The 14,959-nt window shown below is 32.6% G+C and overlaps 1 protein-coding gene across 1 annotated transcript in view; it reads right to left on the bottom strand.

Moving 5' to 3' along the window:
* Positions 1 to 1,935: 1,935 nt before the first annotated feature.
* The window catches only part of LOC118202894 (uncharacterized), a 39,926-nt gene continuing 26,902 nt past the window's right edge, over positions 1,936 to 14,959 (bottom strand). Inside the window, exons 6-8 of the mRNA XM_035375114.2 lie at positions 12,892 to 12,933; positions 5,282 to 5,323; positions 1,936 to 2,175 (exon numbers count right to left, since the gene is read on the bottom strand). Coding sequence (XP_035231005.1) covers positions 2,134 to 2,175; positions 5,282 to 5,323; positions 12,892 to 12,933 — 126 coding nt within the window. The 3' untranslated portion in view covers positions 1,936 to 2,133. The remainder of the gene's footprint in view (positions 2,176 to 5,281; positions 5,324 to 12,891; positions 12,934 to 14,959) is intronic.

The raw sequence follows: 14,959 nt of genomic DNA on the forward strand, positions 1-14,959 counted from the left end.
AACCCAATTTATGGTGTTTTTCGTTTAAAACTGGATAAATAATGCCCAGGTTAGGACATATATAGCTCAAAATAGGTTTGGCGAAATGTTATATTTGCAATTTTGTTCATGATATTTCCGTTATGTTAAAATAAACCTAGATATATCGCCCAAAACATGTAAGGAAAATATTTATAACGACATCATTTGCTTTTCTGTAATCTAATTTTTCAGGCTTTACCATTAATAAAAAAGCTACTTTTCTGTGAATAAAAAATCATAAGAATTTCCAGGTATCCAGCCTATCTTTTGATGGCTCGAAATCACTCGATCGTTCTTCGCTCAGTAGCGAGTAGAGCTATCATATTTACTTATATTTTATGTACTCAGGCACTGCAAATAATGCATTAAAATGAATTTTTCTCTTATATAAACTAAATCAAAATACTTTGTCATATGTTAAACGAACATAGTTTTTTAACACGAAAGTTTGAGAAAATTCTTCATTTCCATGCATAATTACATTTATTTATTTAATTATTTTGTAAACTCTTGTATTTAAAATAGGCTTATTCTCCTTCCCCCTCAAAAAAAATTAATTTATCCAATCTGTATTCTCCTAACTGATTCTTACCCTTCAAATTCATCATCTCCAGTTAGTACTAGATGATCTAGAAGTTTGTTTGCTGATCCAGAGACATCTTTATCAATATTATCTTTATCATCTTTATCAATATGCATCTTTATCAATATTTTTTGGGTATTGATTTCCAAAAATATTATTTCTTTTCCTTTCCCTCGGTCTTTAACCTGAAGCTCTTTTGATATCATTATTCATTTAATTTCAAAACAAAATTCTTTATATAAACTTTTACTCAGTAAAACAAACTTGTTATGAAAGACCCAAATAGAAACTCTCAAACAGCGTTCGATTCAGCGTGGGAATAAGAAATATCAAGTAAACAAACTACCAGCAGTAAAGTTGAGTAGTTGCCATCCTTCTTCCCGTGTAGGAAATTTAAAAAAAAGGCAGTGTAAAATATTTCTGTGTATAATAATAATGAAAATGTGAGCTCGTACACAGGGTAACCCAAAATGTAAACAACCACCACATTTCTCTCTTTAAACGAGCATCCTGTCCGATATGAACTTTCACAACTCAAGAAATAATGGGAATTTTGCAATGCGGTTTTTTGTATTTTGTTCAGAAATGTTTATAAATTCATAAAATGTAAAAATCTGAAAACTGATATTTTTGAATATTTAAAGGCCATGTGCTCCTCATTTTCCTTAGATGTGCATTGCAAGACATTATTAAAGGGCTACTACAACGCCAAAAATAAAAAATTTTTTCTTAGAATTTAGGCAAATGAAAATTCTTAGAAATTGATTTATAGCTCTCGTCTTAAATAACATGCGTAAAAAGAGAATAGTCGTTTTCATTCAAAATGATGCACGTACTTTGTTCAAAATGGCATACGTAAAAAGAGAATGAAATATTCATTTTTAATTCATGTCAAATTGAATTCAGGTAAAAGAAAGACTCATGTGAAAACAGAATTAAATGTAATTTTAAACATCATGCTTCTGTTTTTTTTTATTTTGTCATAATTCTTGTAATTATTATTTTTTAATATTCACGGATACTTGAAATATTCATACCTATCCTTATTAACTTAAGAATCGTTTTAAACCCCTAATCTCCACAACTTGGATATTTTCCTTGATAACTACAGAGAGTCTAACATGCACTGTGTTTCCGAACAAAATATTAACTTGTGGATTATTAAACATAAATTAAACTATCATATAAAGTTATTTTCAATTCACGTTAGATAATAGTCATGTAAAGTTTGATTGAGGAATAAATATTGGCGAAATAAAACTTAGCGTTGGAGATTAAATGTCTGTTTCAAAATTCTCTTGCAAATATAGATAAAATGAACTATGCAATCATCGAAAAGTTTTCATATTTAATAGTCTGCTAATTACATTATAAATATCAAAACCAGAACCCGTGCATATCCTCTTCAGGCTCTTACATACTACCTTTTCTCATAAAGTTTCAAATATGGTAATGTGTGGTAAATACAATTTACTAACAGATAGCTGTACATCGTTGAATTTGCTGCCTGAAAGTCAACGCTCTTCCATCTAACTCTTGGCCTGTATTTCTTCCAGATAACTAAAACAGTGCTGCAACAGAAAATAAAATTAAGCTAATGAAACATGACATAATATTTTAAGTTTTAAATATATGCATAACAACTACAGAATTCCTTTTTATAGTCGACAATGCATGTATAAAACGTATTAGATTACTTATTAGAAAGCTTCTCTTTCAATATTATTTGTCAGTTGCTGACAAGCGAGATACATTTGATTTTTAAGTTGCTCCATTTTGTTGAAAAAGAAAATATCCTACTTATTGTTAAGAACACTAGTCAAGCAATTATAGCAGGTGTCTAACGGTTGTTGTCTACTAGATGAGAGTAAATTCTGGCATGATTTGACAGCAAAACGAAAAACAATAATTGTAGGTTATACTAGAGATTTTTTTATTTTGATGCAAATATTCGCAAGAACAGTACGATTAGCATATGTAACCTTTCTGTGGAATAAAATTTTAAAAAATACAAGTATTTGTTGTTACTCAGTGTTAGGAGAAAACATTAACATTACTGCATTGCAAAAAGATAGAACTGCTGCCAACAGCAGGTGGTAAATATAGACCAATAAAACTGAAATCTGTGATCCCATTGAACCATTCTTGAGTTTTCAATCATCATACTTGTAATCCAAGATTTTTTATTGTATAGTTCGCTTCAGTAGAAGCATTTATTCAACAATAAATACATAGCAAGGTAAACTATAATATAAAAACAGGGCATTTTTCAAACAGCGCCATTTTGTTGATATATTTTTACGTTTCAAAAATTTATAGTTCGAGCACAAGCAGCTGAATTGCTTCTGTCAAAATATTCTTCATATTATTTGTATAGCTTGATTTTCCATAAGCTTCTGATATTCTTGCACAACATTTTGTATAATATAGCTTTATCTTCCATAACATCTAAGAACCATAATATTACTTCAGATCCTTGTTGATGCTACATAGTGTTCGGTAATAAGCTGTGGCAACGCTATGCTTCCCTTTTTCTGGCTCAAATAACTTTCTCCTAATTACAACTGTTTGAGAAGGCTTGTTCCTAGCCATCTTGAAAATTTAATCCCCAAAAGGATTTAATTTTATAGCTAGTGGAAAACACTGCAAATAATGTAACTGTAACTCACTCTAACTAATGCACTGTAATACATACCATTTTTAATTTGTAATATATATTTCGGGCTCCTTACCGCTTATCTTGCAAAATCAGGCAAAAGTTTTGTCTGTAACATGTCTTTTACAAAATATCGAGCGTTCGACAACCATTGCCGAATCTTACTTTTTTAAATTCCTACTATTAGCTCACACTCTCCCAATATGTTGTTCAAATTTTCAATCTTTAATAAAATACTTTTTATTCATCGACTTAAGTTCAAATACGTTTTTAAAATTTTCGTGGATGACACTTGATGTTAATACAGTTTTTTCACATATTAAAATTTTTAATTAAATTTTATTTTTGTATTTTATTTATTTATTTATTTTATTTTATTTTTGTATTATTTTAAAAATTTAAATTTTTAATTAAATTTTATTTTTGTATTTTATTTATTTATTTATTATTTTATTTTTGTATTTTTTAAAAAATTTAAATTTTTAATTAAATTATATTTTTGTATTTTATTTATTTTTTTTATTTTATTTTATTTTTGTATTATTTTAAAAATTTAAAGTAAAAATTGGACTTTAAAAAAAATTTTATATTACTTGTTTTCTTTATTAATAGTACTAATATTGTTTCCGTGCATTATTAATCTCTTCTAATATCCGTAACTTTAAATTTTTACGGCTATAGCAAAAATGTTTTGAGTTCATTAACTTCTAGAGTGCAATATATTAAATAGTAACGAATTCCAGAAATGAAATGAGAAAATAATGCTTCAATTGCAGAAATATTTATTCAAAGAATAAATTAAATCTTTTTTTCAGTCATATAATGTGCTGAAATCTAAACGGAAATATAAAGTGAATAATTTAAATACGTTTCGAAGAAAATAAACTGAAATCGTAAAAGCATTGCTACCGATTTATACATATGTCACACGATCAAATAATAGTTACTCAAGGGAAATAGTTATTTTAACTTGAATGTTTTAATTAGCTGCTAAATAAGCTAATAATAAGCAACAGAAATCGGCGCAATGTGAGTAAATTTTCAGAAGTGTAATTTCAAAGTTAAATAGAACTTTCCTCTTTATCTGCAATAGTGAAAAGGGAGATTAGAAACATGTCTACGAGAGGACAGTAAACATTTTTATGAGTATTTTAACTAACTGATAGAAAAGCGAAACTTATGTCACCATCTGTTGAAGTGAAAAGGAAAAATACTAAGAAATAAATTCTTCAAAAGTAAAAGAGGGTTAGAATTGTGATCATTAAAATATCTACTCATAAATAACATCAAGTCTTTAAAATATTCATACTACTATCTTAGTTAAAGCAGTAGATTTAAGGTGTATTGTTTTAAATAAATAATATTTTGCATTTAAATTCACATTCCTGCTAACACATAAAGGTGAAATGTTGTCTGTATGCTAAATCACAGAAACCGGTTGATTAATTAACTATGAATTTTTAGTGAGTCATTAATTAACAAAATTTTCCTTTATAAATTAGACATAGTTCATTCTGCCCTTTACCTCATTTGTCCTGCTAAGTGTTTCATAAAAACACTCTGATTTTTCTCTTAAAGCGGGAATAGTCTGCATTTTAGAGACAAAGGAATGAAATAAAATTAACCCATTTTATGTAAATGACAGGTAAATAATAGATTAAATAACAGATTTATCACGTATTTAATTTTAAACTTTATTAAAATTGCAGCAACATTAAACGCCCCAATAAATGAAATGATCACGTGAGTAGTTAGTGAACACAAAGCTGAAGGTGAGCAAAAAGTTTAACTCTCACTGCTCAAGAGAATATAACACTCACAGTGTTCAATACATAAAAATAAGTATATGTTTTAAGTTCAAAAGAATCATTTGCAACATTGACCGAGATACTCGCAAGCACTCTCATGTTACCTACTTTCCCGATATTTTCATTAAAATACTGTCAAGATAAGATATAGATTTTTTTCGTCTCGGAAATGGAAAACATAAGTCATTGAAAAGTAAAGAGAATTCTACTTACCATAATCGTTTTATTGAAAGGTTCAGGTTCAATATTTTCATTCTGAAAAATGAAATGAGTTCTTAAGCAGCAAAATTACTCCATGCAATGGTTTACGTTATTTCAAACATATAATAAGCAGTGATTTTATTAGTTAAAATATATTTAAGAGTATTTAAGAGAGTAAATTAATCTTTTTGGGCAATATAGAGCTATAGAAAAATGAAAATTTTAGGGCGAAAGACAATAAAGTCCCAGAAAGCTAAAATACTTTCAAATATTTCTTATAAATAAGTATTTAAAATACTAAATGTTCTTGTAAACGTTTCGCTACATTCAGTTAATTATAACCACTTTGTTTCATAACTCACTTATTTATGAAATTTTTGCCTCGATTGGCTATAGCTTATACACATAAAAAGTGAAATCCCATAACCAAGGCGATATCAGTTTTGAGAAATGAAATATAAGGAAAATATTTGTCTAGGCAATGCATTTATTTGATTAATATTTCAAATCACAGGTTGAATGTTTCATGTGAGTCACATATTTCAAATGTGGAATGGTGGGACATTATTAACTATGTAGTTGACACGATGTTGAATGTAAGCATGTAAACTCGCGTGCCTTGTGTCGTATAGGTATAGGTCGTATATGTTGTGTAGGACGGACTTCCATGGCTTTTGGTCAGTCAAATCAGCAACGGCCCATGCTGGATGTGGATGACGCTGGATTTGTCATCCTATCATGTTCCATACGTGTTCGATGGGAGAATGATTGGGTGATCTCACGGGTAAAAGCATGTCGGCATCTCTACAGCACCTTGGCTGGTAGCAGCGGTATAGGAACGAGAGTTATCCTTTCAAAAAATACCTTAGGAATATTGCTTAAGAATGGCAGCTCAACCAATACAATCTCCAGTCTGAAGAACAGGTTTGGTGTCAAGGTGTGCGGGATAACGAAGAGGAATCGCAGGAAACTCCTGATTCACCTCCAATGACTGGAGACTGTAAACTCCTGATTTACCCCCAATGTGTCTACGTCACAGAAAGCTTGGTTTCAAACGCTCAATGTAGCTTCCTTATAACCAACATGCGGCCATTAGTGGTATTAAGCCAGAAATGGCTCTCATTTGAGAACACGACAAATCGTCACTTCGTCCTCCAGTGAGCTTTGGATTTAATTTGGAATTAGTGGCATGACCGCCACAGAGAGTCTGACTCGGAACTGTCCTTGATGTAATCGATTTGTTACAGTTTTTTGTGTCAATCTGATGCCAACAAAAGCTCGAATGTGGGCTGCAGATGCAGCGCAATTTGTCACAGACGTATTACGAATACTATTGTAGTCTTTCCTTTGAGTCATGTACGTATGTAGGCACACCCCGGCATTCTTAAGACAGTACCTTCCGGTAACCACTGCTGCCAGCAGGTATGCACAGTGGATACATACCTGCCAAATCTTTCTGCCATATCGGGAAAAGAAAATCCACCTTCCCATAGCTATATGAAATGGCTCGTTCAGTCCCAGGAAGCTGCTGATAATACTCCAATCTCGCTGACACGGCCCAATCCGGAAAATAAAGAAAGCATCGTGTATTTTAAAGCAAACGTGATTTGCTTGTTCATAGTGATGCTACCACAGTTATTCATCTAGAACGAAATCTGAACAGACATTCCTAAATCTACCACAGAAGTGATGCTACCACAGTTTTTCGTCTAGTGTGAAATCTGAACAGACATCTTTCAAATGTCCTCCTAAATGTCATTTATATATTTCACAGGTTCCCAAAATTACTATGCCTATGAGACCCCTTCTTATATTAAAAACTTGACCATGAACTCCCAAGTGAAAACTCTACACTGCATTAAATGAAAACTACAGATTTAACTTTGGTGATTTGAATGATAAATGGTGATGTACAAATAAAATATAAATAAAATATTTTATTTTTTATAGTACTATTTATTGAAATTATAATGTTTTTTAAAATTACAAAACATATTAATTTTTCCCAAGGAGAAGTACGAAACTGAGGAGACGATATGAGATTATCTATGTTAGCTTCTGTGTTTTTGAACAATATTAAAGTCTCCAAGAGGACTAATTTTTAGTCTTTTTTTTATGTTTCATAAGCGCCTTAAATCCACATTCTACTCGATAGGAAGTTACGGACACCTTCCCTACAGTGACTCATAATGCAGGATGTACAATTCGTGGTTACAGCCGAAAACATCGCGGCAAAAACATCGCGGACAAAAACGTCGCTCAGAAAACAACGCAAGGCGAAAACGTCGTGATACAAAACATCGTGGGAGAAAACATCGCAAAGAGAAAACATCGCAGTTCTAAAACATCGTGATACAAAATATCGTCGTCCAAAATAAAGCGGTTAAAAAATTTCGCAGTTTAAAAACATCGTCGTCGAAAATATCGCGGCAAAAATAATGTATCAACAAATCATCGCAGGACAACATCGCAGACCTGCTTTTTACAGGCTTTAATAATTGTAAATGGATATTTCCATAATGATTTCTGAGCGCAAGATGGAAAGAAGGATATTCTTTACTTTCATATTTTTTATTAACTAATAAATTTTTGCTGAAAAAGTAAGAAGGATATTTAAGTATAGAAAATTAAGGCAACTTATAGCACTTAATATAGTTTTAAACTGACATAGTTAACTAACAAAAGTCATTAATAAATCATTTTTTATAAAGTTTGTACTGGTAATTTTTCATTAAAAGTATAATCTAAAAATATTTAGAAAAAGGAAGCTATGTAACTGCATGAACTTATCTATAAAAAATTGCTAATTATGAGATTATTTTCTTCACTTTTGTCAATCTAATACTCTTAATGAAAATTATTTCTTCTTCTGCTTGAGTTTATTCTTAAGTTTCCTTCTTACTTTTTTAGCAAGAATTGATTAGTTGATAAAAAAGTATGAAAGTAAAAATTATCTTTCTTTCCATCTCGCGCTCACAAATCATTATGGGAATATCCATTTACAATTATTAAAGCCTGAAAAAAGCAGGTCTGCGATGTTATCGTCCTGCGATGATTTGTTGATACATTATTTTTTGCCGCGATATTTTCGACGACGATGTTTTTAAACTGCGAAGTTTTTGAACCGCTTTATTTTCGACGACGATATTTTGTACCACAATGTTTTAGAACTGCGATGTTTTCTCTTTGCGATGTTTTCTCCCACGATGTTTTGTAGCACGACGTTTTCGCCTTGCGTTGTTTTCTCTGCGACGTTTTCGCCCGCGATGATTTTGCCGCGATGTTATCGGCGGACACCACAATTCGTATCTGTTTTTGTAAGCAGAATTTCTAGTATCCTTCTTCAAACACTGGTTTAAATTCCTGAGTTATGGATAATTCAAAAACTTCCTTTATTAGCATTTATTCATCTGAATTTGCGGGTCTGTTTTCAAAAGGATCATATACCCAATCGAGGATAACCAATAAAAATATCTTCAAATCTTTGGCTGGGGTCAGCATGAGATATTAAGCATTGACAATGAGCAAGCAAATTTTCATCTGGTTTTTGCGGTTTTGTAAGATTATAAATCTAAGAGAATTCTCATCTTCCCAAGTTTTCTTCGTACAGAAAACTTTTAACAATAAACTCAGATATTAATTTACATTAAGTTTAAGTAATTACCATTTTGCTTCAGATTGGTTTCGCTAAATTTGGCAAGCAAATAAGTTAGTAGTATAAGCTATGTCGTGTTCGGAAAGAACTTAACTGAGCCGCAACTCATTGTCTTTAATTTCCATTAATTCCAACACTGAATCAAAGGGCCCATAAAATGGATTCAAACATGCATTTTTAGATAACTAACGAACTTTTGTGTTCGTAAGCAATTATAATATTCGTCATTTTCTATACAAAGTTGAACAAATGTTAAGTTGTTCAATTCAAACATTATTTTCGATTATATTGACTGCTCTGATGACATAATCTAGTGAGCCATGGAAGCGTTCTCTAAGATTTTTGGTGACTAAATGTTTTCGATTAAGATTTTTGGTGACTAAATGTTTTCGATTAAGATTTTTGGTGACTAAATGTTTTCGATTAAGGTTTTTGGTGACTAAATGTTTTCGATTAAGATTTTTGGTGACTAAATGTTTTCGATTAATGATTTTTGGTGACTAAATGTTTTCGATTAATGACACAATGCATAGATCATACATTCGGTATAGCTCGTTTTATGTATACCACATAGACCCGGTGTCGTCTTTCCGTTGCCGAAGCTTCTTCAGTAGCAACGGAAAGGAAATTACTCGAAGTCATAGCTCTTATATCCAAAATGCTTTTTAATTCATTAAATATTATCTCACCTTTGGTATCAGCATCCAAACAATTTTCGAACATTTGGCATGTAACAATTCTTGGAAATTTTGTTCTTTTACAAATCTCGTATAGGTTAAAAGTAAAGTTTCTTCTCCTGGAAAAAGTTGACGCTTCATGCTGAATAGAGAATTCATATATTTTTAAGAACTCACGTGAATAATTTTCTATGCACTAAACTATTTAGCCAAACCTTTTTTGTATTATGCCATTACTTGGTGAAATTTTTATAATATCAGAAGCAAAATTAAGCCTCACAGAGCAAAATGTAATTAGAAATTTCTAATTAATTAATGTGAAGAATATTGCTTATAATTTTATCATAGCTCACAGATTTTCGGATAACTTCAACAGGGTATCGAAAATGTTCGTTTGACTTCTCCATTGCCCAACTTTTCTGGAAGAGTAAGATCTAACTTCTTTCTGGAAGTGTAGATTTCTAGAGATTAAGATGTAATAATGTGAAGTTTTGTAAGTAAACAACATGTAATTCACATATTCACATGAATGTAAGAATGAAATTATTGATGAATTCATATTTCACCGCAGATCATTAAGATAGAAGTTTGAGATCAGACCATCTCGGCCATAAGATCCCGTAACTGAAGCTCTTCTGGTCACTTGCAAAACAATTAGCCTCCTTAGTGGCAGAATTGATACGATCTTTGAAAATGGTACAGTACAACTCCAATTATTAGAACTCCGACTAGGGAGTCTTTCAAGAAAATCAATAAAGGCAGCATCAAACAAAAATTTAGAAGATGTCGTTTTCAAGTGGATTTTGCAGCAACGTTCTAGGGGAAACCCAATCTTGGGTCTGATTCTTTGTGAAAAAGCTTAGCTTAGAAGCTTGGTTGTTCATCCTTTAAAGCAAGTAACGGCTCGTTAAGAAAATTGCAGGCACGGTGTAAGGATCCTAAGTTTTACTAACGTTTATTTTATTTTAAAACTGTACTATTACTTCTTATTTTCTACTTTCGGCCAGAATTAAATGCTTTCTTTAACTTGTTTATGCAAATTGTCTTGCTAACGCCCCAGTACTTAAGTTGTGGCTTTTTGACAAGAGAGAGAGAGAAGGAGTTTTAGGAAGCAAGCCGCTGGCCACTGTAGTTTTACGAGTTTTTCACTCTGTTGGTGGTTGCCTTTAAGGCCAGAGGTTTAACCCTCTTGATATTTACAAACGTATTATAGTTTCAGCAGCTCGGCGTACTACATACGTAAACCCTATTAAGGGGACTCATACACCTTAAACCCGTTATGATCTTCGAATATGTGACTGTTGCAAGAATTGGGATATTTTATTTATTTTAAAAGCAATTACTTCCAACTTTTTACATCTGACTACATAATATAGCTGCTTTGGAAACGAGTAACCAGAAAGTTTGTGTTGCCACAAATATTTTTGTAATTTAATTCTCTTTGTGACAAAATATTTCGCCATGGTTCCACGTTGCGCGCAAGATATTTTAAAAATGGCTAATGGGTCATATTTGAAATTTGATGGAATTCTTTATATGGGCACTACTTTCTAACTGAACCAACAATCTGATGAATATTTTAATATTGAAACATTTTATGGACGAAAACATTAAATTTTTTTTAATAAAACACATTTTATAAGCTGAACTCAAAATCAAATAAATATTTAACATGAAATTTTTAGAATTTTAAGTTCACAGTAGTTTCCGAATGTTATAAAAGCTATATATTAAATATGGAATTAAATTATGAAACAGAATGTTTTAAACTGTGCGCGCAATTTGGAAACATGACGAAAAATGTTGTCACAAAGAGGATTAAATTATAAAAATATTTGTGGCAACACAAACTTTCTGATGACTATTTCAGAAAGCAGCTATATTATGTAGCCAGCTGTAAAAAGTTGGTAGTAATTGCTTTTAAAATAAATAAGTTATCCCAATTCTTGCAACAGTCACTTATTCGAAAATGTTATGGGTTTTAAGGTGTATGAGTCCCCTTAAATAAAGGCCAGTCTTAGAGCTAGGCATTTGTATACTAATTCAAAGTTAGCTTTTAGTTAGAGTTTTAGTTAGTAGTTTTATATTCTTACTTTCAGACCACAAGTGGTTGGTCTCTGTATTCCGAAGTTCGGAAGTACATGTAAAGTATTGAAAATAAAAGGTTTCGTATACCCTTCCTGCTTGTGTTGTCTACTTCACACATTCTCTAACACAGCTTGAGTAAGCTCCCTGTTCCTATTCAGGATTATTCATGTTTCCAAAGCAAATCAAGAGAAACACAAGTCCTGACAACGGTGCCTGTGAAACAGCTTACTTTGACAGAGATGTTCAGCAAGAAATGACTTTCAGCACTTGTACTTACGAGTACACTTGTACTTACTTGTACTTGTACACTTGTACGTACTGTACAGTATGCTATATAACGTGTACGTAAAAGTGTTGCCTTTTCATTTTACTTAATTAACACCACGTTTTCTTTAAAAATAGATTTTTTCTCCCATTTTCAACATACAGTACATACAGTAATTAATTACAAGTCTACGTAGAGCCTTTTTTCGGAAACATCCAGTTATCCGAATTTTTGATTATCCGAATGGAGTCCGGTCCCAATTGATTCAGATAATTCAAGTTCTAGTTTACTTCGAAAAGGATTCAGATTCCAAGGAAACCGGTCGGTTATAACAGGCTTTCAGGTTTTACACGTTTAACGTAATAACGAGACAATTTTTTAATATACGCAACGTAATAACGAGACTTAAAATAACTGCACGAAAGCTTGTTCCTTTTGGCATGTAACTAACTATCTTGTATTTAAATAATCAGTTAACTAATCATAATGTAGACTGTCATCACATGAATTACCATGAAGAAGTCATTTACACGGCGTTTAAACAATAGTGTTCTTTAGCATAAAGTAATTACTCCTATGAATTTTGAACTACAGATTTTAACGCATTCTTCTAAATTTTAAAGTCATTAAACAGTTGCTACGACCTGATGTGCATATGCATGCGTGACAGACATTATGCTCTAAAAAGAAGTATTATTGTTGAAATTGTTGATTTTTAATAAGTGAGTAGCAAAACATTAGTAAAATCCTAAACATAAACTGACATCCATACAGCGTATTAGATAAAATCGATCGATCCAGATTGCGAACCGGAAGTTTACTTAAAAGTCCGACGGAGAAGATAAGTACAAACTCAAAGCGAAAAAGAATACCTCAGTTTATTAATTGAATTCTAAATCAAATTTTCCATTAACAAATTTGCCAGAAGAATACTTACCTTCGACGGATCGTATTCATTTGAGAAGCTTCCAGTTTCCTCCTGAAAAGAATGTAAATAAGTAATTTGCATTACCCACTTAATTAAACAACTAAATATGATTTATTCAGTATGATCAGAAGAAAGTTTGGCTGCTTCCGAAAATATCAGTTAGAGTTATCTAAAAGACCTCAGCGGCTTAAAATTTAATCAGAAGTTAATCAACACGCTTTATGAAATTTTCATTCCTAATGTTACATACACTGAAGTGACAAAAGTCATGGGATAGCAATATGCAAATATACAGATGGCAGTAGTATCGCGTAAAAAATGTATAAATGCGAAGTGCTTTGGCAGGGCTTTCATTTGTGTTCAAGTTATTCATGTGAAGAGGCTTTGACGTGATTATGGCCGCATGACGAGAATTAACAGACTTTAAACGCGGAATGGTAGTTGGAGCTAGACGCATGGGTTATTCCATTTCGGATATCGTTAGGGAATTTGACATTTCGAGATCCACAGTGTCAAGAATGGGCCGAGAGTATCTAATTTCAGGTATAACATCCCACCATGGACAGCGCAGTGGCCGACCACCTGCAGGTAAAAAGACCGAGACCAGCGACATCTGCGTAGAATTGTCAATGTTCACAACCAAGCAACACTGCGTCAAATAACCGCAGAAATCAATGTGGGACGTACGAGGGACGTGTCCGATAGGACAGTGCGGCGAAATTTGTCTTTCTTGGTTTCTTGGGCTATGCCAGCAGAAGACCTACTCGAGTGCCTTTACTGACAGCACGACATCGCCTGCAGCGGCTCTCGTGGGCTCGTGAACATATCGGTTGGTCCCTAAATGAATGGAAAACCGTGGCTTGGTCAGATGAGTCACGATTTCAGTTGGTAAGATCTGATGGTAGGATTCGAGTGTGGCGCAGACTCCACGAAGCCATGGACCCAAGTTGTCAACAAGGCACTGTTCAAGCTGGTGGTGGTTCCATAACGGTCTGGGCTGTTTTTACAAGGCATGGACTCGGTCCTCTGGTGCAACTGAACCGATCATTGAGTGGAAATGGATACCTTCAGCTACTTGGAGATCACTTACAGCCATTCATGGACGTCACGTACTCAAACAACGATGGGATTTTTATGGATGACAATGCGCCATGTCACCGGGCCACAATTGTTCGCGATTGGTTAGAAGAACATTCTGGACAATTCCAGCGAATGATCTGGCCACCTAGATCGCCCGACATGAATCCCATCGAACATTTATGGGACATCATCGAGAGGTCAGTTCGTGCCCAAAACCCTGCACCGTCAACACTTTCACAATTATGGACGTCTGTAGAGGCAGCATGGCTCAATATTCCTGCAGGGGACTTCCAACGACTTGTTGAGTCCATGCCACGTCGAGTTGCTGCTCTTCGCCGGGCAAAAGGAGGATCGACAAAATATTAGGAGGTATCCCATGACTTTTGTTACTTCACTGTAAGGAGAGAGACGCATCAACCCATTTGTTCCAAAAGAAATGTTTTAAGTAATTTAAATCCATTAACCGTTAAAATTTTCCCGTTAATACTTTAATCCATCAACTGCTACTTTTCAAATTTGATAATGTTAAAGTTCATGATGACTGCTATGACCATAAAACAAGCGAATTTTTATCTCTCGGTGTTAGCAATCAAAGAATTCTTTAGGCGCAGAGAGGCTAAAATACTATATTTGCAGGCAAAAGAATAAATACGAATGTTTTAACTAACGAAAGAACGCGCTTCATTTGGAAAAGTCTATTATTAGTCATTTAAAATAATAATTCCGAATTTTTTAATGATTAACAACAAAGACATATTTACGTTTGAAGTAACGTTAATACTAAAGGTCACCTAATATAACCTTAATAAGGTCTGGAAATTAAACTTAATACATAACAATAACTAGCAAACAAATATTTAGCAGTAAATAAATAAATTCTAGCTGTCCTTATATAATATTATTATAAATTATTTAATTATTTCTTTATCATATCTATGATTTTCAAGGTACTTTTGTATTCCTTTTACTTTTATTAGTAAATGCATTTTTGTAGCAA

This window comes from Stegodyphus dumicola, chromosome 5, assembly GCF_044657685.1.
Source record: "Stegodyphus dumicola isolate Sdum_Otavi_A_Nest chromosome 5, ASM4465768v1".
Classification (NCBI taxonomy): Eukaryota; Metazoa; Arthropoda; class Arachnida; order Araneae; family Eresidae; genus Stegodyphus; species Stegodyphus dumicola.